Source organism: Crocodylus porosus, unplaced genomic scaffold, assembly GCF_001723895.1.
Source record: "Crocodylus porosus isolate Cpor-Errol unplaced genomic scaffold, CroPor_comp1, whole genome shotgun sequence".
Classification (NCBI taxonomy): Eukaryota; Metazoa; Chordata; order Crocodylia; family Crocodylidae; genus Crocodylus; species Crocodylus porosus.
This window is the reverse complement of record NW_017728899.1, coordinates 776,035-803,738: the sequence shown is the minus strand read 5'-3', so window position 1 is coordinate 803,738 and position 27,704 is coordinate 776,035. Positions and strand designations below refer to the sequence as shown.

Genomic DNA, 27,704 nt, shown 5'->3' with positions numbered 1-27,704 from the left:
TGGCCAAATACAATTTTCAACAGTGATTCATGATTCACTTGAAGACTAAGCCCAAGCCCACTGAATTCTGTAGAAGACTACAGATTGAATTACACAATTCATATTACATCTTGCACTCTAGAACAAGTCTCAGGCCAGGAAGGGAATAGTGCATAGATTTCCCTTAAACAGCAGCAGTAGTTATAGGCCCATACTCACGCGGGGCAAGGAAACAGTCACAATGCAACAATTCCTTGGTTTTAACCCAAGCAGCTGCACGTGGCTTGCAGAAGGGAGTTTTGGAAGAGAGTTTAAGGAGTCCCTCACGGGCTATTAGGGTGGTCTAACCGCTGACAAGCAGAGAAGACTTTGTCCTTTGTTACAGACACACCCGCACAATGCAAGAGTTAAGGGTCAAGAGCAGCAAATCTCCACCCTCCCACAAACACTTTTTCCTAGCTCTCGACTCACTAGATTCCTAGTCTTGCCTGCCAAGTGGTGGCTGCCCACTGGTTTGCCATTTCATGAAGAACAAACAACGAGTGGTACAATGCCGAGCAGTCTTACAGCACACTGGACTCCTTTGAAAATCCTAGCCTAAATGAAGCAGAAAAACCAAGTTCCACTGAACACTAATAAGAAATAGAGCAAACAACTAAATCTTTGGATGAGAGGCTATTCAAAGACTAGACAAGTGAGATACTAGACAAACTGGATGGCCATCCTGCCTCCTAATCCATAGGTCTAATTTAATCATCAAGTCCCCATTTCTCAACATGGAGGTTGCCCATGAGCAAATAGAGCAGACACGAGTAGCAGCCAAGTTGCACTAGTAAAGCTCAGCCATCCTTTAAGTACTTTGTCACTCCCATTAATCCTTCCCTGGTTCAGCACAAGATTACAGACAGGATTTAGTCCTTCGGAAAGCATTGATTTCTACATGTGTTCAAAGAATTAATTGGCTAATCTGGAAAGGAGGCGTCTGAAGCAGGGTTGCATCTGCACGCTCCTTGCATCTCAACTTTTTTTTTTTTGAGCCAGAAAGGCAAGTTTCAAAAGGCAGCTTCACCATGAAGGATGGCAAGACTTTGCTGAGCCAGTGAGCTGGGAACATACAAGATGTTACCAGTTCTAGTAGATGCATTTGCAGTCACTGAAGCATTGTCAGACTGAGTGTATCTTTTATTATGGTCTCCTCCCTTCAGCTACATCCCTTTCAGGTCCCACACCATTTTTGTTCTAGGCCAGGGATTCGCAACCAGGTACAGCATTCTGGGGTGACGCGAGATCATTTTATGAGTGCCACACAGTATCAGCACTGCTTGGCATGCAAATACCTGCACGTAAAATTTGCAGGGTTAACCCAGAAATGTCAAGTTGTTTGATGCTATGGATTCTTTTCTGACCCACGGTGGTCTTTCAAGTTCTTTGCAATACAAAAATGGTTCCATCATCTCTACCCCAGCAAAAAGGGTTTGGGGGGGGGGGGGGAAGGAGACAGAGCAAATAAATAACAGCTGACATTTTCTGAGGGATCTCTCAAGTCTGAAGTAGTTTCCTTAGAGTGATTCTTCATTGCTGACTAATAGGTGTCACATTCTGATTTGCCATCTCTCTTCCACCTTTGAGTCAGAGCCATCAAGGCCATTTTATTTTCCAAGAAGCTTTGGGAATACTGGCATTCATCTGACAACCTTCTGAGAGAGGCACTGGCCCCTCTATTCATAGTTGCAAGTGCAGATTTAGTGTCCTGGTTTCTAACGTTTCACAGAAGTTTAGGGCTGAAAGGGACCTTGTGAGATCATCAGGTCCAGCCCCCTGTTCTGGGCAGGAAAGACTGCTAGGGTCCAATAACTCCAGCAAGGTGTGCATCCAGTCTCCTTTGGAAGATCTCCAGGGTAGGTGCCTGCACCACCCCGCTGGGAGTCTATTCCAAAGTCCGGTCACATGAACTGTGAAGCAGTTTTTCCTTATATCCACTCTGAAACCTCCTTTTAGGAGTTTGACTGTTACGCCTAGTTCTCCCCCGGAGCACGCTTTGGTGAATAGTTGCTCACCTAGCCCCTGATATATATTTGTAAGCTGCCACCAAATCCCACCCCCCCAAGTCTTCATTTTTCTAGGCTGAACAGTCCCATATCTGCCAGCCTTTCCTTGTATGGCTTGCTCCTCAGGCCCCTAATCATACATGTGGCTGTCCTCTGGACTCTCTCCAGCTTCTCCACGTCCTTCTTGAAGTGCGGCGCCCAGAACTGGATGCAGTACTCCAGCTGTGTCCTCACCAATGCCATGTTTCTCTGCACCAGTTTCCTTTCAGGCATAGACCAGAACCAGCTGGCAGATGCTAGTCATTAGGTCTTCAATATTTAGAGACTGTTTAAGCTCACCAAGAGGAGCTTGCCTATGCTTTACAGGGCATCTTTTTCCCCCCTTCAAGCCAAAACTGAACCCCCCCATTGTGATACCACTTTACACTTTGTGAACCATGTTCTTTGTAGCTGCAGTTGTTGCCTGTAGATTAATATGATCCACAGTAGGATTCTCAGAGGCAGGATGCTATGCTGGGATTTCTCTTCAAGCCTTTTGAAGAGGAGACCGAAGGTAGTTAGGTGGAAAACCCCTTTGGAAGGATTGCTGCATATTTGTTCACTGGTGTTGGATTGTACTGGGAGATGCCTGTTCTGGAAAGGTGCGATCAGTGGAGTTCAAACACTGCTCCAAAGCACAAAGCGCCCAGCTTGCCGCATTTCTTCACCCCACCTTCCCATACTATTTGTACAAGATATCCCCCACACCTGAGTGGAAGCAAGTTACTGATAAGAGGGCTGAAGGAAAGGAAGACGAGCACCTTCACCCAGCCAGCCTCGCTTAGCGCAGCAGGTTCTGCTTCCACTATGATTCAGTGATTAGCTTTACTATTGGCACCACTCTGTATCTTAGTTACAATCATCATGAGGTGCTCAGATCCCTGCACAGCTGCTCACATTAAGGAGATTGTGAGCATGCACTTGTCCAGGACAAGCGTTTTAAAGGTTTTACTATTGCCAATGTATTTGTAATGAGTAATAATAAAAAATACTTGTGTCCTCAGCCAAAGATGAGATTTGGAGTTCTGTTTGTTGTTTCTGTTGCTTACATTTTGGGTCCTCAACAACGAGCCTGACTTTTTAGGCAGGTTTTAGCCCTGGGGTCAGCAACATTTTTGGGCAGAGTGCCAAAAACACCTGTGACTTTGACCTCCCAGATGTTGGTGCGCCAGAGGCAGACGGCAGGGGAGCTGTGAGGGACCTCGTCCTTGTGGCAGCACAGCCCTGGCCCCTTCCCCACCATCCACCCCCCTCCTTGAGGTGTGCCTGTACCCATCACCATCGATGAGCCAGGCTGGGGCTCCCCAAGACCCCGGTACAGCCACGTGCAGCCTCCCGGCTGCTTGCCACAGCCAGCCCAGGCTCTGGGCAGGCCCCTGACACCTGCCACAGAGCCCAGGCTGCTTGCAGCAGGCGGCAGAAAGGCTGCAAGTAGCTGCACCAGGATCCGCAGAGCCCTGGCTCGGTCCACTCCCAGCATCAGGTACACATGCACCTCAAGGTGAACAATGGGGACAGGGCCAGGGCTGCACTGCCAAAAAGATTGGGCCCCTCGTAGCTCCCCTGCCACCTGACCTGAGGCATGAGTGCCAAGCAAAATGCCTGTGTGCCACACTCTGGCACACATACCGGGGGGTTGTCTACCCCTGCTCTAGTCCTAGAAGACAGACAGATGAACCTTTTGTCAAGTCATTCATCTTGCCTAATCTGGCTATTAGGGCAAAGCCATGACAGTAACCTCCAGGAGCACTATATAGTCTTGAAAGGCAAAATGTGATATAGCCAAGGGTGGGATTTCAAAAGCTCTCAGCACCAGCCTTCCACTGACTTCACGGTCAGGGCGGCTCGGAGCTGGAACCAACTTTCAAGGGAAGTGGTGCTCACTCCTACGCTGGGGGTCTTCAAAAGGAGGCTAGATAATCACCTAGCCGGGGCTGTTTGACCCCAGCATCCTTTCCTGCCCATAGCAGGGGTTCGGACTTGATGATCTGCTCAGGTCCCTCCCAACCCTATCAACTATGAAACTATGACTTCAAGGGCGGAGTTATGACCCTCCCACTCCCCCCAAACTTCTCAGCTTTGCTTCAGGCAAGTGTCAAAGTTGTGGGGCAGTCTTCCGCTAGAGACAAGGATAGACTTCATTCCTTGAAGCAAATGGAAAATCCAGTCCCTACCCCACTGAGATTCACCACCCAGCAAGTCAGGGAAACTCATGATGCAGGGGCTCCACCATGTCACTGTGCAGCAGGCTAGAGCCAGTAGGCCTCCAGACACCGATCCAATATCCAGGGCATCCAACACAGAGGCTGCTGCTCCACCTTCAGCAAGTAGGTTGAAGGGTGTTTGCCCCTCCTCAGAAGAGCTCCAGCAGACAGCTGGGCAGTTCCTGTGCCCCAGGGACAGAGGAAAACCAACTCAGGATCCGGATACTTAGCAGATCGCATTCAGCAAGAAAGCAACTTGCTTCAGAGAGTCTGAAGTCCAGAGCACTTGAAGTATGAAATGAAAACCTTACGAGTCTGCCCAAGCTAACAGGTGAGCTTCCTATTCAGAATGTTTTCCCATTTCCCCTAGGAAGTGGACAAATCTCAAGCTTTTGAAAGGGTGATTTCCAAGCTGAGCTACCCCAAGAGCACCAATTGCTAGCTGAAGGGGTTTAAGACCATCATGCTTCCTGAAGGTGGCTGGAAGAGATGGCCATAAAAAGTGGCAATTAAAAGGGCCCATCTTCTTTCTACCTAGTAGACTGGAAGAGTTCCTGTGGAGGGTTTGCCTTGGATCTAAGGCATCTGGTTCCTAGCCCACGGTGAACATATTCCATAGCAGGCAAGTACGTCTCTACCCCCCACCCGAAAGATTTGAAATCCATCACACCTGTGCAGAGGCCTTGGTCTTGTAGCTTTTTTTTGTTAAGGGTTTGAGCCTGACCTACAGCAAGCAGCACCTCACTGCAGTCCTGGACCTCCCTTCCAGTCTTGAAGGAGTTTCTCATTTCCAAGTCCAGAAAGAAATTAGGAAGACTAGTTACTCCATGCAGCCGACCCTTCTGGCAAGGACGGCAATTTCCAAACCCTGTATTTGGGCTGCACAAGGATGTGAAGGCACATTCCTAGCACCCTTCTTTTCCCAGGAATCAGCTACTCCTTATTTAGAATGACTTTGGCTTAGTTGGGCGAGTGCCTGAACTCCCTCCTGCAAGTCACAAGAAAGATGTTCTACTGCTTAGTTTAGATCAGTAGTTTTCAACCTGTGGGGGTCTGCGGACTATGTCTAAGCTGTCCGCAAAAGATGACTATGGTTAATCAATGCCATGCTTACAATTCAAATGGGTCTGCACCACTAGAAATTTTTTAGGGTTCCACAAATGAAAAAGTTTGAAAACCACTGGTCTAGAAGCAAGGCACCCATGTGTAGATTAGTATTCTCCATACTAAAGAAACTCTTTGCTATTTTCTCCATCACTAAGGTCGCTTCACACCCATTGCACTCATTCAGTACAATATATTGAAGTAACAATGCAGGCTTATTTAAGACTACATGCCATAAATAGCTTCTTCAAGGTTTCCACAAGTCCCTCCTACTCATCACCCTACAGTAGTCAGGCAGTCAAGAACCGAATCACAGGAAAGTCATGGGTGGGGTGGACCAACCCTGTGCATCCAAGTCACCCCATCCTGTTTCCCACGTCACCAGAGCTGGCTGGGTACACCCTGGATTTCACAGGACAAGAGGCCATCTGGAATTGGGAGGGGACCATGTGACTCATCTGCAAGTGAACAGGGTGGCTAGGACTGTCTAAAAATCTTTTTGTTTCTTTATCCCCAACAGGTGAACTGGGAGAAAAAGTAAAGGCTAGAAGTTCCTTTCATAGGAGAGCTAGAGGAAACTCAAAGGAGGAATGGGAACTCCTAGATGCTTCATCAATTAGATAAGAGATGATCAAACAGGTGGGTGGGAAGAAAAAGCATACAAGAAATCCCAGGCTGGATGCCACTTCCCTGCATCTCTGCTGCACTGTTGTTTGCTAAGAACGGAATGAAGGAGAGGATGAAGCAATCCAATCAGTTAAAGTATTTTTAAATACACACATGCGCACGTACACACACACACAAGCCAGATGGGTCATAGGCCACAGAGTAATCTGAAGGAAGCAGCCTGCCACTGCTTTGCCTTGGAACAGGAGTCTTCGCTTTTCATGGTTGGAGAACACTGAAGGGGCAACACATGGGAGAAGGAAGTGGGGAAGAGGGAAAGAGAACATTTGCTTTAGGTTATGCTGCTCATTAGAGACTCCTTGGGAAAATCAAAGGAAAAACAATGATTGGGTATAAAGGGAAGCAGGTACCTTGCAGAGGCATGGAGCTCAGAAGATCTCTCTGCTGCAGGGAAAGCTATTTTAAGCCTTCAGTGGCATCAGTGAGAGTTCAGTCTCCAAGAGAAACCTTGAACTGGAGCATGCAACATCGTAAGCAGCATGTTGCCTCTTTGGAGGAATGGATGATGGAGGGGAGGGGTTAGAGCAGGAAGGAGACAGAGGTCTTGAGAGAGATGCGTGATCCAGTCTGGAAACACACCCAAGAAATCTGAACTTTAAAATGGGTCTAATTAGGTTATGAGATCAAAACCTAAAACATCCAGCAACAAAACAGATACATAGCCTTCAACTCCACCTTGGTATTAGAAGCTTTTTCTACTGGGAACACGTAGGTCAGTGATTCTCAAACTATTCAGCCCCAGGCACTGCTCCGTACTGGAAGCAGAGCTGCACCCCATTTAAAAACCAAATCTTGTTTTACTGTAGTGCTTACCTGCTTAACCAGGGGGCAGGAAGGAAGAAGAGCAGCTGGCAGGGAACAGCCTGCACTTCTCTTCACTGTGGAATCACTAACCTCAGCATTCAATTAGCTGACAGCGGGAAAAGCCACTGCGGAGACTACCAAAGTTGCAAATCTGCAGCTACTAGAAGTTGCTTGTAAGAAAATTCCACAGGGGCGCTGGAAACTAGAGTACACATTTCAAAACCCAACGCCAGCTGCAAGCAAATTTGCACAGAACAGTACGATTCTTCTTTAGGTTTTAGACAGTCAGACACCTGTGTAGCATTGGGATGGCACACCCCAACTCCGTTTTCACACCCGAGAGGTTTGCAGTCCAGCAGTTATGTTTCCACAGAACTGAGAGAGAGACTGGTACTGAAAAAGGTGGAGGGCAGGGGAAAGAATGGATCCCTATCTGGCAGATCCTCTCTCATTGCACTTTCTTCTCCATGAAGATTATACTGCATGCAGGAATCTAGTGGGGATTCAGCTTTACCTCCAGCTAGAAAAGGGACCCTTAATACCAGCCTGCAAGTACATCAGGAAGTCAAAGCAGTCTGAAGCCTGGCACCCTACACCTGCAATGCTGGACAAGCAAGTATTCACGTACCCGGTGTTCTCTGTACCACCTAATGGGGAAGCAGCATCAAGAACTGAACCCCTCAGCAGACTTTACATGCTGCATTAGCTTAATTAAACAGGTACCACCCCTCAGTTTGAGACTGAAGTCAGAGTGATGCTATACCGTAATGCAGACACCTCTCAAAAGTACCTGTCATCACTTTAACACTAGTTAGAAAGCTACCTCCAGCTTAGAGATGCACGCCAAGTCACACACCCAAGGCAATTCTTTGGCAGAGTGGCATTCATAAACCAAAATCAGAGCGTTGAAGTAAAAGTGATGTTCCACTCCACCGTCGATTCCTCCATTTCTTGGGTAGATGGTGCCTAGTTGCAAGATTCATCAGCCCCACAAGAGAAACAAGAACAACAATAAGGTCTTTTAGATGCTTCAAGTCCCCTCTTGGCTCCACCATTTTGTATCCAGCTCCATCACTCATTCCTGCACCAGCAAGTGCAAGACAAGGTAGCATTTTATATCCATTTCGCACCAGTGTATACAACTCCCCGAGTCAGGTACCCAGGTTGTAGCAGTATTGGTGTAGAGGAAAAAGCAATCAGGCTTTGCAGTAGAGGTGATCTCTTTGGGGTGTTTGTGCCCAAAAGCTTGCAATTAAAGAAACTTTCTGGCAAAAATTTAGTAGATCTAATCACCTCTACTGCAAATCCCAATTACTTTACAACTCCCTGACGCTCTTGAGAATCAGGCCCCTGGGCTGCAACTAAGCGTGCCTACACGCCCCATTTATTTTTAAACATTTGAGGTTTCTTTCTCCCTCTCCTACTCCATAGCTAGTTACTTCAAGCCAAGATGCACTTGGAAACCAACACGCTCGGGAGAGGATCAAGGCACAGGAAGGCAGATTTCCTTGTACCTCTTGCCTTCCTCCTACCACTTCTTACCAAAAAGCTTTTCGAGTCTCAAAGAGCCTGTTGCTTAGAGCAAGGCTGCTCGTTCCCCAGCCAGGGGTCAAGTCCAACCTGTGGAGCCACAGCATGTGGCCCCGCAGGGTCGCACACCAGGCGGGTGGAGGGGACGCTACAAGAATTAACATTGCCACTGCTCCACCACGTCCAGATTTCTGAACCTACTGCACGTGCCCCAGACCAGGCTCCCCCAGGGACAGGCCTGGCCCTGTCCATCCAGGGTTAAAAGCTCGGGTGCTGCCAGTGCAGAGAAACAATAACTTTGGGTGTCAGCGCTCTTCCATCTTGGAGGCAGCGACGCCTCCTTGCCCGCCTTTGGAGGGGGGACACCAAGCCTCCTTGGGATGCAGCAGGGCTCCTCCAACAAGGGGTGGACCAGGCTGCGGCTGGCGATTGAGGTCACCGCACCCACTGCTGCGGCAACGGTTTATGGCATCAGGAGCCCGGTGCATCTCGGAGGCAGTACCCCCTCCTCGCCTGCTTTCGCATCCAGGGATGCCCAACGCCCGGGGGGCAGGTCCGGGGCGCATGCACGTCTCCTCCGGTAGGAGACACCAACGGTGCACTGAGACACCACGCCGTGACATCAGCGCAGTGACATCACAGCACCGTGACATCAAGCCAAACCCAGAGGGCTCTGACAGGAGACACCAGTGATGCCCTGCGACGTGATCAATGCAGTGACATCACAACACCTGACATCACCACATCAAGCCAAACCCACGGCTCTGGTAAGAGACATGACACCATGCCGCGATATCATAGCATTGTGGCATCACTGGGTGTCAGACTCTCCAGCTCCTGGAGGAGCTGAGCTTCCTCATGAGGGGAGAGCCCTCGGGGCGACGGGCCGATGACGTCACCCCTACTCGAGTGACGTCATCCCCACTCGGCAGCACTCCCCCCCTCCTCCAGCGCGCGGCAATAACAGGCGGTGACGTCACGACCGGCCTCCGAGGTAACGCGCGTTAACCCCCCCCCACACACACACACGTTGATGACCAGGAGGCGGCGCCCTTGCCCCGGGGGGTCTCACCTCGGCGAAGTAGAGCGTGAGGAGGCAGAGGCAGGCGAAGAGCAGGCAGACGGGCAGGCAGCAGAGCATCCAGCGGGCGGCGGGGCCGGGGCCGGGCCCGGGCCCGGGGCGCAGGTAGCCCGAGAAGAGCGTGGTGCGCAGCGCCGCCCACAGCAGGCAGAGGAAGAGGCCGAGCGGACGGTAGCCCAGGCGGCGCTCGCGGTAGCGCAGCAGCAGCCAGAGCTGCGCGTAAGTGAAGAGGAAGAGCGCGGCGTAGAGCGCCGTGTGCAGCGCCGCCAGCCCCAGCCGCAGCGCCACGGACAGCGGCATGGCCCCGCTACGGCCCCGCCATGCGCCCGCCCGACCCGCCGACCGCCCGCGGGGACGGCCTGCCCCGGCCTTTGAGGCGCGCCCACTCGCGCCGCCCATTGGCCACCGCCGGCCCCGCGCTCCGCCCTTCCGCGCCGCGGATTGGTCCGCCCCCTTGTCCGTCGCGGCTTTGCTCCCGCCCTGGGGGTTCTTGGGTTGTTGCCGCCGCCCGAGTTGTTTCTGGCTCCCTCGGCTGCCGTCCCCGCCCCCTGAGCGCGGGGCCCGGGCGGGCTGAGGGACCCGGGGGGCAGCTCCGGGGTCCCCTGCTGTAGGGGCACTCCCAGGGATCCCCGTACTGTAGGGGATGCTCTGAAATCCTGCCTGCTGCAGGGGAAACTCTGGCATCCCCCTTCTATAGGGGCACCTCAGGGGTCCCACAGCTATAGGGGAGCTCAGAAGTCCTCCCCCTTACAGGAGCATCTGAGGGATCCCCCTGCTATAGGGGAAGCTCAAAAATCCCCTTGCTCCAAGGGCCTCTCAGCAATCCCCCTGCTCTAGGGGCATTTCGGGGATCCCCCAGCTTTAGGGGGCTCGGCGATCCGTGCTGTGCAGGTCGCTCAGAAATCGGTCTTGATTCGCATGGGACGGGGAGAAACCCGGGCTGGTGTCGGGGCATCTCGGCCACCCCCACGTCTGGCGGGGTCAGCTTGCCTTGGAGCGCCCGGCGGAGCAGGAGCGGGGCCCAGCGGCGGTGGTGTCCACTAGCGGGCTGTCCCCTCGTCACCATCCCTGGAGCATGGACCACGAAGGGCTCCTCTGTGCCCACAGGTACTAGACCCCCAGAGGCGGTAAGGCGGGGCTGGAGGAGAGACTCGCACCGTCACTGCTGACGCTTACTCCTGGTAAGTGAGGCCCTGAGCCCTCCCGTGGTTCGTTATTTAGTGCTTCTTTCCCTTTCCACCCGCAGCGGCCTAGGTGCCTTCCAGGACCGGCTCAGCAGGAGGAGACCGCTCTGCAAAGGCTGGGAACAGCAGTAGGCAATTTGTATCCAAGTCGGCTGACTCCCCCACTGCAAACCCAAATTTTCCCGCGAAATAGGTCAGAGAGGGGTGCCTGTGGGCTCAAATGCACCCCTCCCTCCCGGTGCCCGCTTCACACCTGCTGCCACCCAGCCCCTGCTGCAGGGCGGGAAAGGGCATGAGGACCTGAAAGTGAAAGTGAAACCCAAGTGGACCTGTCCTGAGGGCAGTTCTTGTGCCTAGGCAGACAAGGTTCTTTGGGTGAATCTGATATCTTTTATTAGACCAACTTAAAATAGTTGCAGAACAATTTTTAAGCAAGCTTTCAGGTTCAAAAATCCTTCGTCAGGCTAAGGAAGTTTCAGCAGTTGGTGTGTGCTCTTGTGCATTGCATTTGTTTCATTGTTTGTAATATCTTTTCAGGCATGATGTGTGTGTGAGGTTGCTTCTTATAGGGGTCGAGTGCTGTTAAAAATTCTCCAGCAGGGGGTCAAATCTGGGGTCTTGCTGGGCAGTCCTGGAAGCCCCAAGTGTAGTAGACGTGCCACCGAGGTTGTTCAGGAAGCTGCAAAAATCAGAATTTGGTCCCTTGCAAAGTAAGAGGGACTCTGTCCCAAGACCTACGAAGGTGGTACTGTTAAAATCTGTGTTAATCTTTTTAACAATTTTTTAAATTTTAACTACGATCAGATCTGTGTTTCCAGTGGTCTGGTCTGCACTCTGGCTCATAACAGCATTTCCTGATGAATGTGGCTATACGAGGCATGGCATTGTCCTTGCAAACTGCTGTTAGGACCTGGTCTTACGGAGTCGGGGCTTGGCTGAGGTGGTTGCTTGTCTCTCAGCTCTGTCTGCCATACTATGCCAGCCACCACACTGAAAAGCACTGTGAAATAAGTGGTTTCATACAAGCAGAGACGTCAGGTTGGCTAGCCATTCAGTGTGAGCAGGTACTGTTGAGCTTGGTGGGGCCTCTACATAGGTAGAGGTGGCTTGTAGGATGAAGATCATGGCTGCGCAAAGTGTGTGGCTGTTTGCAGTCTATAGGACTATCTTAGCTTGCATCACTTAGCTTGCATCACTATGGGACCTGAAGCTACATCCTGTAGCTTGCATCACTACGGGACCTGAACCTGTTCAGCCTCCACAAGAGAAGGTTGAGGGGGGATCTTGTGGCCTGTTATAAACTAGTCAGGGGGGATCAGCAGGCATTGGGGGAGTCACTGTTCCCCCGAGCACTGCCAGGAGTGACCAGGAATAACGGTCACAAGCGGGCAGAGGGCAGGTTTAGGTTAGATATCAGGAGGCGCTACTTCACGGTCAGGGCGGCTAGGGTCTGGAACCAGCTTCCAAGAGAAATGGTGCAGGCTCCTGCCCTGGGGGTGTTTAAGAGGAGGCTAGATGAACATCTTGCTAGGGTCATTTGACCCCAGTACTCTTTCCTGCCATGGCAGGGGGTCGGACTAGATGATCTGCTCGGGTCCCTTCCGACCCTAGAAACTATGAAACTTGTATCTACTCTAGTGTAGGTTGATGGGGAAGCAGAGCGGAGTATTCAGTACATATTTCTGGTTTGTGTTTGGGGAAAAAGCCAGAGGATGTAGCCATGTCATGAGATGATGATGACAGGCAGAAGGAAGGGCAGGGTGGCACTGTAGAGACCACCTAATTTGGAGAGGCATGCGTTTTCGTAGACAACAACCTACTTCATCAGATGTTATGAGAATGATGCTAAAATACATTTTCAAAGATTATTACTGAAATGGTAAAACGGCAGCTACAGAAAGTTAGACATGTACAAATAAATAGCAGGTCCAAATAACTTGCAGCCAAGAGTTCTAAAAGAGCTGCCTGAGGAGCTCTCTGACCTATTAGCATGGATTCTCCCATAATTCTTGGGATACTGGGGAAGTTTCAGAAGATTATGCTTTCCCAGGATCAAAGAAAAGTAAATAGTGATCCAAAAATGTACAGTATTGTCAGCCTGATGTTGAGTGTGAGCAAGATTATGGAAGTGATGATAGCACTCTCAATAAAGAATTAAAGGAGGGTAATAGGATTGATGCCAGTCAGTACAGGTTTATGGAAAACGCATTCTGTTAACCTAGCTTGATATCCGTTCTGGATGTGATGACGAATGTGTTTTAAGAACGATAGTAGTGCTGATATAGTTTGACTTTGTGTAAGGCACTTGACTTGGTACTGTAGGACGGGGTGCTGATGAAGAAACCTGAATGGCACAACACTAGTGTGGCACACATTACATGGATTAAAGCCTGGCTTACTGATGGGTTTCAGGTCACGGAGAGCCATTGTCGATGAATTTAAGGTGAATTTAAGTCGACTTTATGGCTATTGGATTTAAGCATGGTCCTACCCTGCTCCAGACCTATGGCTTGGACCAGCCTGAAGCTACTGTAATTTGTGCCAGTTGTCCCTGGCTCCCAAGAGACCTTTCCAGCTGCTAGGCTCTGGGTGGAAGGAAGTTTTGGCCGCATCTCTGTTCCCAGGTATGCTCTCACGTGCAAGGCGAGGTGTGGCTGTTCTCTGGGAGTTCTTTGTTCCTGGGAGATTTCACTGTCCACAGGGGCAAGCAAAACTGGTTTAGGGATAATATGCAACCTTGGTAATTGTTCAGGCTGCTGGGTCGGGCTCTTCATAATGCTTATCCCTATTCATATATTATTAATTTCCCATTGCTTTAGGATTAGTAATGCCTCACTCACTAAAAGGTTAAAAATGGTGAAAGTTGAAAGCCAAAGATTCCTGGAAAGGTTCAGTTTAGAACCTCGACATCAGTGTATTAAAATAACAGTAACAATAATAATAATGAATAAACGTAGGCAGGTGCAGTCACGTATATCTGTGCACCATGTTGCCCTTCTGGATGGGTAAGTATTTCATAGCCACTTAGGACGCAGTCTGGTCCTCAGGAGCTGCCTGCTGTAAAGATTGCTCTTCCTAATGGCCCGGTGAAGGTGACACAATAGTAGTAGCCTCTTCTTGCTGTGGGGAGGAGGGGTTGGGGTATATCTACAGTGCATGTGCTGGGAAATCCTAAATTGGCCCACACTAATGACGGGGATGGGATGAGAAAAGCCAGAGAGGACCCTTCTACTGTTTCATGCGGTACGACGACTTCCGCACAGCCTTGCTATATAAATGCAGCGTCTCATAAAGATCTGGGCTCATACCCAAAATGAGGTGGTAAAACCTGCATAGTGGGGACTGTATCTTTCCTACCTGGCAGGTGTAAGGCACAGGGCTGGATGCCCAGCCGGAGCGAATGCTGACTGTAAATTATCTACAGCTTCCTCCCACTGTCTCAGTGGGAGCCTGCTGGTTCATTTGCTGGCCAGAGCATAAGTAATGTATTCTTTCAGCTGTCGTGTAGATAAGACAGCCTTCCCTTCAGCCCAGCTTGAGCGCTGGTGATAGTGGGACTGTGTGCCTGTGTCAGAGGAGCCAGCCTGGGGTCTAGCACTTCTGCGAAGGGTACGGCATGATGAGAGACACCGCCGCGAAGCCGTGGAGCCAGCGCATTTATCACCGTCCTTGCATTCTCTGTCCCATGGCAGACAAAACAGTAGTGAACAACAAGCACAGAGAGCCATCATTAGTCAGAGTATTGTAATAAGTGGAGAGCCAAAAGTCAGCCGGTGCAGGAGCGGGTGCTGGTTAATGAGTCTGGAGACACAGGTTGCAATCTCAGCTCTCCCCTGAGCTGGGCGCGTCACTTCACTGGTGTTGCACTCTCTGCTTTGCAAACTCATTGAGGCAAGGGCTGTGCTATACAATATGAGTCCGATGCCCATCCCAACAGGGCCCTGATCCTTACCAGGTCAGACAAGCACTACCTGCAGTGCAGATATTGCAATCACAGCAGCAGCCTGCAGACAACATATGTGAGCCAGGGTTTTTCAAGCGTGACCAGTGGTGCTTGCTGTTTTTTGGAGTGTCCAACTTGACACCCAATAAATGGGCCTGGTTTGCAGGCGCAGGGGGGAGTTGGGGGCCCAAATAAATCGGTCACACCCCCCAGAACTGGGACTTATGTCCCTGAGCCTCGTAAATGCAGGCCTGAGGAAGGGGATGTGGTTTTAGAGATCGGGGGTAGAGGGGTGAAGGTTGCAGGATGCCATTTGTCCTGAATGCTTCCTGAATGGCCCTGCCCCCTGAGTATCCCTTCTCGGAGGCCATGCCCCTCATAGCAGGGGCCTTCCCTGGTTTGCTTGCTCTATAATGGGGCTGGATATGGGGTGGCTTTTCTGGGGTTTTCCCCACTTGATAAAACCCATCCCTGCCCCTGCTGCAAGAGACTGGTACCTTGTATGGCTAGTGGCAGGGTCCTTATTCCTCTCTGCAGGTCAGCGACTAGGGTGCAGTTTGGCTGGGGGGTGGGTGGCAAGACTAAGCGAGTCCACTGCTGTGCTCCGGAGCCACAAGCTCGCCCAGGAGGCTGGTCTGGGGCTGAACCCAGGCCAGTGTCATGGACAAACTCCCAGCTCTGGAGCAGGTCACCAGATTCAGGTGGCCAGGTCTTCTCAGCCCCGCCTCGTCCAGACCCGCCACTGGCGTGGGATGGATATGCCCTCAATCCCTCCAATGCACACCTTCAGCTCTTTGGCTGTTGCCAGCTTTCACCTCTTGTACCATTGCCCTGGGCCTTGGCGATGCTTGTACAAGCCCCGCTGAAGGGGGTGGCATGCGAGCACTAGGATTAGCTCTCGGCACAACGCCTGCATGTGGAGGAGTCGAGCTGTGGTTCCAGACGTGCCTTCTCCAAGCATGGTTAAGGGTAGAGCCTGGCAGTAAGAGGGCATCGCTCAGGCTGTCAAATCGGGCACCTGCAGCCAGGAAGTGAAGCAGGGTTAGATGCCCAGCACATACCGTTTTCTCCTACAGGACCCTGCCTCTTTCAGTGCACAGGATGGCCGGCCCTTGCCTTCTAGCAGCTCTTGATCCTCAGTGGCCTCCCTTACCTACTGCACGCTTCTCAGACCCTGCCACAAAGACCGGACGACTGAGTTCCTCTGGGGTTTTTCCTCCAAATGCTTTACAAACATTAACGGCCATATCATCACAGCACGCCAGGAGTTGAGTTTCTCCCACCATTCGACAACGGAGGCCCGGAGCAGTTAAGGGCAAAAGGCTTGGCTAATTCTGGGTACCCAATTTGGGGTGCTGGGAGCTGGCATACAACCAGAAGTCTCCTTCACTACACAGCCCCGGTTCCTCCCCAGAGCAAGTCCACGCTGTGCACTCACTGAGGCAGGGTCCTGTGAGAAAAGCAGCAAGCAAGCATGTCGTGAAAGGCAGTCTGCGGACATGGCAGGCAAGGCCAGACACAGGCATGAACAAACTGTGCAGCTGCCCACAGCCCAGACAGAAAGGGGGCCTGAAAAGAGCAACTTTTTTTTTTTTTTTGTCCAGTTATCATCATCTTTGGCAAAGGGAGGCATGATACTGAAAGTTCACCCGGGGCCACCAGGAGTCTAGGTACGGTGCTGGCTGCAGGTGCCAAATAGAGGTAATGGTGGGCACTTGCCAGCACTTCCTAATGCCCGAGTGCTTGATGTTGCCACCTGCACAGTGCTCCTCACGTTGGTCATTTGTGAGCATGTCCTGAAGGCTGGTCGTGATGAAATGAAAATAACCCACGATTCCAGCGCATGGCCTTGTTGGAGCTTTTGGCACCGCTGCGCTGACCCTGCTGCCTGGGCGGGTGGAGTGACTGATAGTGGCCGTCGGCTTTGTCCTCCATGCCACCAGCAGTGCATTCAATGTCTGCTTGGAGCAGCCGGGTGGTGGGCTCCATCCCAGCCTTGAAGGGAGAGGGCTCTGGGGCACATGGACCCCCTTGCCCATTTTTTTCCCCTACACCCAGCTGCTTCTGTCTCATCCCTTCTCACCTGCCCGATTCCTTCTCCATCCCGGGCTCTTCATCTCAGCCCCGTTCTCCTCGCCTAGGCCATCCGATTGTCTGCTCGTCAGGCTGCTAATCCCCCTTGCCCTCCAGACTCCCCATCTCTAACCCAGTCTTCCCAGCCTCTGCTCTCACTCTCTTTGCTATTGGTTTTCCCACCTTAAGCTCCTGTGTACTTTGCCCAGCCAGTCCCATCTCCGTCCCCTCCTTTGGCTTCCAACCCCAGCATCCCCCTCAGGTCTCAGTCCCCATGAGCACACCCTGGGCATCGGTCTCACCTTGCTCAGTTGGTTCCTGTCTCCACACCCCAACTTCCAGTCCCATCTCCTCTTTGGGTCTTTTCACCAGAGTTCCTCACCCTCACTCCACGAGTCTGGCTCTTGTCTCTGTCCCTTGAATTCGGCATGTTCCTCCTCCATGCGGCTTTGCCCCAACAGCGAGTTATTGAGGGCACTGGGAAGACGGGCTCAGCCCCAGCATGGTCTGCTTCCACCCAGAGCCGCCATGGCAGGGACAGTCCTGCTCTGCCCCGCACTAGCGCATGCTCAATGTGGACAGGATTTGGGGGGATTTCAGTGGGAAGCTGTCTCAAGTCTTTGCTGAGCACGTGCAAGCCACGACTTCCCAGAAGCTTAGGAGTTGGCCAGATGTGGGCAAGTTTTTGTAGGGATGGTGGAAAGTGCATCCCCAAAGCCAACCCTTTGGCCAGCCCTGAAATCTCTGCATCAAGGCATGCTAGATCAGTGGGAGTATCACCAGAATTGTTAACATGGGGAAATCAATTTTTGACAAGTTTTGCTGATTATGAATAGCCTTCACTAGTCTTATTGGTGCTCCAGGTGTCAGGCTGCAACATGCTGGTCTGGGTAGATTTGTTCTCTTAATTACAAGGTTTTCAATCGTTGGACATACCCTGGACTTCCATGATGTATCAGGGCTTGGACAGCTGGTACATTGATATCAATTTTGTGCACTAATGTGAAATAACCGAGATTCTCATTGGACAGACGCGCAGTGATCCATAGATAGCTGAACTCACGAGGTGCTAGGCTAGTGCCATGTCAGTGTTAAGAGAGCAGAGAAGGAAGGAAATGGCTGTCCTAGGGTAAGCTGTGGACAGATCACACATATGCCAATGTAGTTATACCGGCGTCATGTGACCCCTGATTTTTCCCAGGGTAATCCTACACCAGAATCAAGTCCTGCTAATGTGGGGCTGGGTGTCATCTCTCTGCTCTTTGTGATTAGAGTGGTCTAAAAATATCATGTGTCCAGGTTCTCAGCAGGGGAAATCCAACTTCCTGCGCCCTGGAGATGTCCCCATTGGAAACATTTGCCCTGCTTTTCCACCCAGCCCATCTTCTCCTTGGGGGAGAGGGACTGGGGGCAGGTCTAAGGAAGAAGTTTATAGCTGAGTGGTTTAACAAGGTCCCCGTCACAGACAAAAGGCTCCTGTTTTCCCTGGAATGGTTTGGCCTCCGAGCTCCACGTCCGTTTTATTGGCCTTGCTGAAGAGAGAGACCTGCGCAGGTTTTTGGTGGGGTGAAGGGTGCTTGGGGAGTTGCCCTGTTATGAACAATGGCCCTTCCATGTATGGAGAGCACCATTACACTAGAAATGGTAGAAATATTTGCCATGTAAGCTGGAGGAGTCCAGGCCACTGCTGGAGTGAGGCCGTCAGGTGGGGCACGGCCGGAGGGCAGGCGATGGCAAATCCAGGGCATAGGACTGAAGGGGGACGTGGCAGCATGGTGGGGTGTGCGGAGGGAGGCAGGACAGTGGAGAGCAGGCAGCGCGAGCCAGCAGTCGTCACGGTGGTGTATGAAAAGGAGGGGCAGACATTGACGGATGGCTCGGTGGAGGGGCATGGCATAGGGTGCTGTCTAATGGGAGCATCAGAAACACAGGAGGTGGCAGGAGAAAGGAAATAAGGAGGGCTGGAAAGGCCAGGCGTTGATGGGGTGCCAGGAGTTGGGGGGACTGCCGGAGATGGGGCCGTGCACTGCCTGGGGATGAGGAGAGAGCCTCTGGGCTAGATTTTGTTTAATGAATCCAGAAAAAGGTGCATCTTGAGCAACTACGGAACTAATGAAACAACATCTTTTGATTGTTTTGCCTAGTTTGTTGTGATTTTATACGTAATACACGATATCACGAATGAATCCACATTCTAGTAAGTTTGCTGCTTTTTTCTTTTGCTTCAGTCGTAATCGGGTTAAGGCAGCCTGAGGTCCCTGGAATATTAGCAAAGCTTATAGTTTTTTTTCAATTGTAGAAAAATGGGTGTTGTGTAATATGTGACGACACACTGTGCTTTCTGCATGCCCCTTTTCAAAAGCCGAGATCTGCCCATGCCTCTCTCTGAGCACAGTTGGCTTCCCCTGCACCGTGCAGGGTACGGCGTGGCACTTCTTCCAAGACCCAAGATGTTGTTGTCTAGCAAATGTTCCTTTTAACAACACACCATGAACCACCCAGGTGAACAAAGCAGCAAAATGATTGTTGTGCAAGCAGGGGGGACGTATTTGGAGCCTTTCAAATGAAAATAACATCTTGATTTCCTTTTGCACTCCATAATAGACTCCTATAGCTTAATTTCCATATCAAAGTGTGGTCTGGGGAAGCCAGCAGAAGTCTTCCTGTTGCTTGCCATGGCTTTTGGATTGGACTTCTTGTGCTTTATTGCTGTTTTTACCGTCTGAAAGGCTGCTAGGGAATGGTGAAGTGTCATTCTGTTTTTCAGAAGATAGTTAAAAATATCTGGTTTTGTGAGGCAAGTGTAAGGAGCCGGTGAAGAGAGCATGCTATTTTTATGCCCCTGGGATGTAAAGCGGGGAGCTGACGGATACAATTGCAGGCAATGGTGGGGATGCTACTAGAACGTGGAATTAATGTGCAGTTAAAGAGTTGGAAAGTCCTTTTATTTTCTGCCCTTCAAGCAGGAAAGGCAGAGTTCAAGCCCCCAGAGAGAGGACCTGCAAATCTGGCTTGGTCGTTCGAGAGGAGCATTTTTCTTTGTTTGTTTTTGAGTTTCGTATTAGCAGCGAGATGGCAGCGCAGCATGTGACGGCGCGTGGCGTTGCTGTCATTCTTAAACAGGGGATGCTTATTGATGGAAACTGCTGCAACTGTCTTACAAAATAAATGGACTTCTACGCAGTTTGAATTCCCCCTTTGTCTCTCCTGCTCACTAGACCCCCCCCCCCCCCCACTTGTTTGGACAAGCGGTGACACTTAGTGGCTGAGTGTGCCGCAGATAAATATACCCTGACATGGGGCAGAGGTGGGAGGAGCTCCTGCTGACCACCCGAGGGACTGGGACAGGGGTAGGGAGGCTTACCTGCCCCAGCTCTCTCCACACTGGGGGCAGCTGCTGCTGCTGCTTTTCCCCGCCCCTCCAGGTGCCCCAGAGCTAGGGCCAGCAGCCCCTCTGTATGTCCCCCCCCCACCCCCCAGCAGCACCCAAGCCCTGGCTTCTGCCCATGGGACACGGTGGCTGCTGCAGCTGGAGCAGTGTGGAGCCTGACTCCTACCCCCGTCCCCTCCCCTGAGGGCAGCACAGCCGGAGCAGAGCCCTGGGGGTGAGGATACAGGCTGCCAGCCACGTGCTTGGGGCTTTTTTCCCTGCTGCCGTCCCCCCGGGGCTCCACGGCCCAGCGGGAGGGAGCACCGCGCCACCGTGGCCACCAAGCTGAAGTGCCCCCTACCCACCCAGCAGCAGTTTATCCCTGTTTATTGTGACCCCAACCGCTGATGTTGTGACCCCATTTGGGATCATGACCCACAGTTTGGGAGCCGTTGGTGTAGGGCCTGCAGGGGGATGTCACTCTTAAGACAGGGGTGGGGAATTATTTCGACTGCAGGGCCGCTTAACGAGTTTTGGTGAGCTGTCGAGGGCCGCACACACGATCTTTTAGACGATATCATTGTAACAAAGTATAGATAAAAAGCAAATCATATCGTAAAAGTCAAACCTCTACTATAACTTATTTTAATTGCATTGCAACAGCAAATTTTTGTCCTGATTTATGTATTTTGAGGAGTGTGTCTAGAGGCAATTGCATAATCGCTTGGTATTTCTCTTGTAGTTTTGTGTGCGAGGAGGTGTGGGGGGTTGTGAGGGATGTGGGGGGGCTGCCTGTGTGCTAGTTCCTGGGGGCTGGGAGGGGGGAGCAGGGAGCACATACAGCACAGCTCGCCCAGGCGGTGCAGATGCAGGTGCTTGTTCCTGCTGGCCCCAGCCACTGCCTGGTGGGGCTGCTCCTCGTGCTGCTGCAGCTGCCCCGGTACTGCTCAGCTCCCTCTGCCTCCAGTGACTCCTCCCTCCTCCAGCCCCTGCTGCGCTGCCCTGGGATGGGGGGAAGCTGCAGATAAGGGCTCACATCCCAGCAAATGGAGCTCCAGCTTCAGCTCCTGGATGCCTTCCACCCACTTGCCTGTCTGCAGGTGGCTGCCCCTTGCACCGGGCAGGCAGAGTGGATGGGAAGGGGGAACCAGCAGAGAACCAGCCCTGTTCTTGCTGAAGCCCTTTGTTCATGAAAGTCTCTATCAGTCAAGTATGGGAAGCTTTTCTGATCCCAGTCAGGCCATAACCAGCACTGGGGGTCTTTATGATAGCAAAACCAGCTTGTAAAGTTCTCCTGTGTCCACGTGCCGGACTGTCTCAAGAAAAAGCAAAACAGCCCCAAACCACAATGGGTTTAGCGCTTACGAATATAACTCCTACAAAACAGGGCTGGCTCACATTGCAATCAGCACGACATCTGCTGAAACTGGAACTGCATGCTAGATTTCTAGCGGAGTAGGCTGACATTTTACTTGTCAAATTTGTAATGTATAGTTATGGACCTGGGGAGCAATGTAAACAGCAGGCAGCGGTATTTAATGGGGATTTTTTTTTTTCTTCAGCTATTCCCTCCACAGCGCTGTTGACAGACTGAATCATGTCGTCCAAAAGGAACAGATGGGCTCCGGGCTTCTCCTTCCTGCTGTTATGTTCCTGTTGCATGTCTTCAGCGAGGAATGCAAATGCGCTTCTGGAGCTGAGCCCCCAAGAGTATTTGAGTAGCTTGCAACCCGGCAAAGCATCTCTGGTTTATTTTAGTCGCAACGGTACGTATTTTCCCTGAGTGTGTTTTCATTATTCTTGGCAGGCAAGAGAAGCGAGCAACTGGAGAGACAGTCTCCTGAACTGCGAGGATGAATAGTAGCACAGAGATGAAAAGTCCTGTCTTTGGGAACGGGGAAACCAGGGGACCGCAGTTCTTGGAAGTGGTAAATCTTGCATCGCAGGAGAGAACCGATCAGATTCATCTTTTGGATGAAGAGCTAATCCACCCCTCTCCGACACACTCAGGCAGAATATGCGGGACTATGAGCTCTTGTTGTTCCTGTGTTATGTGTCCTGTGTCCTGTGTTGTCCCTGAGCCTGGAGTCGGTGCTATTGTTCGGATCCCCGTGACTTCACTGCTGGGGGCAGGGTAAGGCTGTGTGGAACTGGTCTCATGGACCGGCTTGCAGCTAGTCAAAGCCCCATAACCCAGGTGGGGAAAAAGGGCTTTTAAGAACTGCAGTAGGATCCACTGCTGCAAGGCAGGGGAAGAGTTCCTGTCCTATAGAACTATATTACACCCCCCTTGGTATAATTAGAGCTGCTGTGGAGCCTAACCATGGGTGCAGGAGCCAGTCTAGCTGCCATGTTTTGTGATGGGTGCCCTCTACCTTTCAGGATAGGCAGCAGGAGTTGCTGTTGTCCTTGCTTGTTAGGATCCTGACTTGCCAGTGGACCCATAAGAGGATTAATTGTGCTCATCTGCTGGGGAGAATGTCACTAGGAAATGAAGCAAAGAACGTTGCTGTCAGCTCTGCCAAACATTGAAAGTCTCTTCCTCAAGATTTGGTACCAGCGACTGGCTGCTGTAGTGAATTTGGCTTGGTGTTAACATGTGTGAACTTGTACACGGCATCTTTCAGGCTGACACTCTACAAACAAGCTTTCAACTCAAATTTAAAGTGAGCCATTGCAGTGAGCAGATACGGGTCTACAAACTTACGTGTTAAGAGAACCTGTCCTCTGAGTGTGTGGCAGACTCAAGCAGGTGAATGGGTTCAGTAGATAAGGACGAATGTGCACAGACTCCAGCATGGCTTCTACTTCTTTGTGGAGTGTCTTCAATGTTTCAGAGAGATGATAATAAACTCGAACATCTCGTGGGTTCTCTGTCATTGGAAGGAGTTAAGTGCAGGTTAGAAAAACACTTGGCTGAGATGATTTAGAGAGGGCTGATCCTGTCTTTGAGCTGAGGGTGGACTACATGGCCTCCCTGAGGTCCCTTCCACCCCTACTTTCTATAATGCTGTGGTGCTCTTCAAAGTAGAGAAGCCTTTCAAGGGACAGTATGCTAGTACTCTTAATAAAAAAAAAAAAAAAAATTAGGGGTGCACTGATATATCAGTGCCATAACAGATCAGCACTGATGCAAGGAAAATTTAAGTTTATTGGTTCTTGCCTTGTTTTTACCTGGTGTAGCCTATAATGTACTGATAAATATAATATGCCTTCTGGCCGTGGCCCCTGGATGTTGTGTGTATGCATGCAGCCTCATGCATGCATGCATGCAGCCAGGAATGCAGCTGAGCAGCTTGGAGAGCAGCATCTGCAGGTAAGTCTGTGGAGGGGAAGGGGTATGGGGGTAGGGGCAAATCATGGCTCCCATGGTGAGGGAGGGAGTGGGGCAGGGGCTGGAGCTGGGGGCGCTGCCCAGCCAGGGTAGTGAATGGGGCTGCAGGGCCGGGAGCAAGATGCAGCCATGGGGGAGTGGGGGCAGCTCTCTGCTGCTGCGCATATCCCTGGGGGAGGATGGGGGTGCATGTGCCCCCTAGACTTGTGTGCAGGGCTGGGCGGATACAGGCTTTTCACTGTGGGCTCAGGCTATCCGCCCTGCTGCCTTTGCCCCAGGAGTGTCACATTAGCTGCGTGTCCCCTGCTCGCTCAGCAGCAGCAGTGGGGGCAATGAGTTGTGCCCCCCGCTGCTGGGCAGGCAGGGGATGTGCTGTTGGTGCGGGGCCCCCAGGGCAAAGGCAGCAGGGCAGAGAGCCCCCAGCCTGCAGCAGGCAGCTTGCCTCCACCCTTGCCTTGCTCAGTTCTGGTCCTAAAAGCATCCCTGCACTTAAAAATGGTGGTGGTGGTGCTTGAACTAAAGTTCAGTTAAGAAGCTTTAGTTCAGGCACCCTCACAGTCATTTTTAAGCTCCAGGACATGGATCCCCTGGATGAGCCACCCACAGCTCCGTCCTGCTCCCTGCCCTGGCCCTGGGGTCCTGTTCACCACCCTGGCTGGGCAGCACCTCCTCCCTTCCCCTCCACAGACTTACCTGCAGGGAGCTGCTCTCCACACTGCCTGCCTGTGCTCCTGCAAATCAGTTATTGGATTGGTGTCGGCCAGTTTACCTGGTGAATAGTCAGCTATTGGTATCAGCCGAGAAAATATCAGTGCACCCCTAGAAAAAATGGACCATTTAATGGTCTCCTCTGGATCAGTTAACAGTTCGTCTCTGGCCTTGGTATCAATCATGGTCTCTCTGATTGTATTTTGGTTTGATGTTTTTCTTGTAGGAGCCTAGCTTCACTTTCCAGTTTGCCAACCAGTTCCCGTAGCATCAACGAGCCCACGTGTGAATAACGTACAGGAAGAACCGGCACATAGTTTGTTTGATAGCCACTTTGGCTGCAGGAAGCATTTTGTTTGCCAGTTTTTTCATGCTAAAATGCCACAAAAATTTGTAGTCACAGATTTAGAGAGCAAGCAGTTTGGTATCATTTTGAGCTTTGGTTTCCATAGGATGTTTAGGCTTGAATCACTGGTAGTTGAAACTGCAGCATTGTAGGCTTCTGAAACTGGGGTAAAAATACACAGATCATATCGATTCTGCTTTTCCATCTTCTTTCTCATAAGAGTTTTGGAAACAAGTTAGTCACATACCAGAGCATTACAACTGTTGTGATTAGGCTACAAAAAAACCTACAAACGCTTTGAATGATGTTAAAAAATACCACAACTGAGGGCAAGTTACTGGTGATGTTGCTGCGTGCAAGATTCAAAGGATGTTTCCTGCATCAAAATTGCTCTCTTGTTAAGGTACTGAATTTCTTTTTGAATGACTTGGTCTTTGCCTATCAGATTTTCCCCATTGCCGTAACCGTGACCTCTCAAATCAGTGACTTTCCAAGTTTTTCTTTTTTTTCAAATGTTCAAGAAGAGCTTCTGTCATGCCAGTGCTAGGAGAATTTCTCATGTTCAAAAAGTCCAACAAAATGTTCTTGGATCATAATGCTGCTCTCTTGCCTTTTTGGCTGCTCCCACAGGGGGGGGAAAATTTAACTATCATTGTCCTCTCTGTTTTCTTATTAATCTGATGCGTGCAGTCAAATACAACAGAATGATACTCGGCAGCTTTCAAAGCAGAAATCATTTCCTCCTTGATCATGTTCTCAAATTTATGAGTAATTTCATCTGGACAATTTTGGCCGAGGGTAATGATTATGAATTTCCTTTGAGATAATGTGTCAGTGATGTTCTTTCTTCACAAGATTTTATCTCCCAAGAAAGAAATTTAAAAAAAATCCCATTGGGAGATTAATGGCACCAATTCACTGAAGTCACATGGGAAGGTTTTCTACTCTCGGTTGTCTGATCAGATCAGACTTTCCAAAACAGTTTCCCAGTGTCCTACCAAAGAAATAGTCCAGTGCTGATTTTCTTTATCAGTCATACAATCTTACTTCAACCTGATTTATAAGTCTCCCTTCATACGCTTGCACGCTCTGCTGATTTCTCATGTTTCACTAGGCTATTCAATATGTTTTTAAAGTCTTGAACACTGTTCCTGCATAAAACAAAGTCTCTGGAGTTAAATAACTTGCAGCAGAAGCAATAAACAAACAGCTGAAGCGGAATAGAGACAGGAGCCCTGTTCTCTCTTTGAAAGCTGGTGTGGAAAATGGAAAGCTGGATATTTTCCTCCATCTCTGTCCAAAGGGAAATCATTACAGTTTGTTTGCACTGGTCCAACATTCACAAGCAAAGGCCATTTATTTGGATCTCTTAGAGCATCACTCCTCCAAATCACCTCTCCTGTAGATGCTTTCTTATTCCTTAAATAACAGCGCAGTTGCATCAAGTTACTATTGCTCGAAGACAGACCTGCATCCATGGATGGAGCTGCCCCATTGGTTACAGCACTTTCTTCTTGCTTTCTTCTTTTAGATCTATCAGAAAAAATAAAACTTCCTTTATGAAGGAAGCTGTCTTCAGAAGTAGGTGCACTGTTGTTTGTATGATTATTTTGGATGAGAAAATGCAGCAGTCGGAAGCAAAACAGCTGAGTTGAGAATGCACTCGACCATGTTCTGTACTGTTGGCTTCTTTCTGCCTTTCTTTTGCAATGCTCATCTTCAAAAAACACATTTCCTTGTTTGTAAAGAATTGTCAGCATCACTGTTAGTGTCCATCAGGATGATTCATGCTACTGGGGAGGCCTGCTGGCTGGCTACACATACAGACAGATACAAACTGATCTAGGATCTTTGAAACAACCGGACAGGGAACGAATTGTGTAGGTAGAAAGCACTACCTGCCACTTTTTGTTGGCCAACAACAGGTTTCAAACATTGCCAATTTGAACAGGAAACAATTGTCTCCAGTAAATTATACGTGGTTCCTTTCTGCAAATTTGTTTTTTTGCTGCCCCTAAATTCTCACTGGGGTCAGCAGCTGTCTGCTTCACCTGGTCTTAAAGCTTGCCTAGCTGAGGCTATCCATCCATCAGTTGTCAGACTTAAGATATGTACTTAAAGATGGGAACAAACTGTAGCTAGTAATGCTCCTTTTTTTTCCTTTAATAATGTTTCAAAGCTCTTTCCTTTCATCTATATAGGATGTTTTGGATAGGGATGATCTTGCCTCAGACAGGGGGTTGGGTTGGATGACCTCTGAAGGTCCCTTCCAGCCTGACTTTTTTTTTTTCTATGATTTCTTACACTCCACTCTCTTAGTGCTGGTTATTTGATATGGAAAAGGTTATAGCCAGATGGAAAGGTAGCAGGCACTTGAAGAAAAAGTTTCTCACCTTCCTTTTTCATTTTCATCATCATTGCTTTACAGGAGCAGTCTGAGGTCTTGAGCAAGAGCACAGCCCTCCTGTGCTAAGTGCTGTACAAACATAGCAAGAAAGTGCCATGGGCCAGAAGAACTGGCAGTCAAAGGCCCTGATTCTGCACATGCTTCCCAACAAGGTCACATTGATGCAGGAGGGAGCCTGTGCTGATTCACGGATCCCCCCGTGCTGAAGCCCCCTACAAGATTGACAAGACTGAGGGTGCAGGGGGAAAGTAGTTCCCCTCTCTGTAATATGGGAAAGTGAGGCAAGAGGGCCAAATTATTATAGGGACAGATTGTAATACCAGACATGCATTATATCATGTACAGTCCTAATGAAGTCAATGGGATTCCTGTGGAATGAATTATTGCTTAAGGAGGGTGTCACAGCCTGGCCCAGATGGCTTAGGTGACACTGGGTTTTGTCCTCCATATCTGTCTGTTACACAAATATGATGAAGCCCTGTTTTGTTTGTTTCAGTTTCTCCAGGTGTCCGTCCATTCCTGGAACAGATGGAGAGCTCTGTGCAACCTCTCCAGGACTACGGGATTTCTGTTGTGAAGGTAAATTCCAGTGTGATTTATTTTGATAGCTGGGACGCACAGATTTCCCCATTATCAGGGTGCTCTAGACCCTGGAGAATTACTGTACTTTTATTGCATGCCACACATCCCCAAACAACTTGCACGCCTTGTTTTTGGAAGGTGCAACATGCAAGAAAAGATTTTTCCCGATCATGCGCGTGGCTCTCCTCTGGACTCTCTCAAGCTTCTCCTCATCCTTTTTGAATTGTGGAGCCCAAAACTGGACGCAGTACTCCAGCTGCGGCCTCACCAAGGCCGAGTAC

General features: G+C 50.3%; 2 protein-coding genes across 3 annotated transcripts in view; one reads left to right on the top strand and one right to left on the bottom strand.

Annotated features, from left to right (window-relative positions):
* The window catches only part of GPR137C (G protein-coupled receptor 137C), a 23,046-nt gene extending 13,212 nt beyond the window's left edge, over nucleotides 1-9,834 (bottom strand). The window contains exon 1 of the mRNA XM_019556613.1: nucleotides 9,468-9,834. Within this exon, the coding sequence (XP_019412158.1) occupies nucleotides 9,468-9,776 (309 nt within the window). The 5' untranslated portion in view covers nucleotides 9,777-9,834. The remainder of the gene's footprint in view (nucleotides 1-9,467) is intronic.
* A 179-nt stretch (nucleotides 9,835-10,013) lies between these two features.
* TXNDC16 (thioredoxin domain containing 16) overlaps nucleotides 10,014-27,704 on the top strand; it is a 63,377-nt gene continuing 45,686 nt past the window's right edge. The window contains exons 1-4 of one of the 2 annotated variants that reach the window (XM_019556612.1): nucleotides 10,014-10,657; nucleotides 19,039-19,178; nucleotides 21,609-21,812; nucleotides 27,338-27,420. In XM_019556612.1, coding sequence (XP_019412157.1) covers nucleotides 21,644-21,812; nucleotides 27,338-27,420 — 252 coding nt within the window. In that variant the 5' untranslated portion in view covers nucleotides 10,014-10,657; nucleotides 19,039-19,178; nucleotides 21,609-21,643. The remainder of the gene's footprint in view (nucleotides 10,658-19,038; nucleotides 19,179-21,608; nucleotides 21,813-27,337; nucleotides 27,421-27,704) is intronic. The other variant, XM_019556611.1, reaches the window with a different exon arrangement.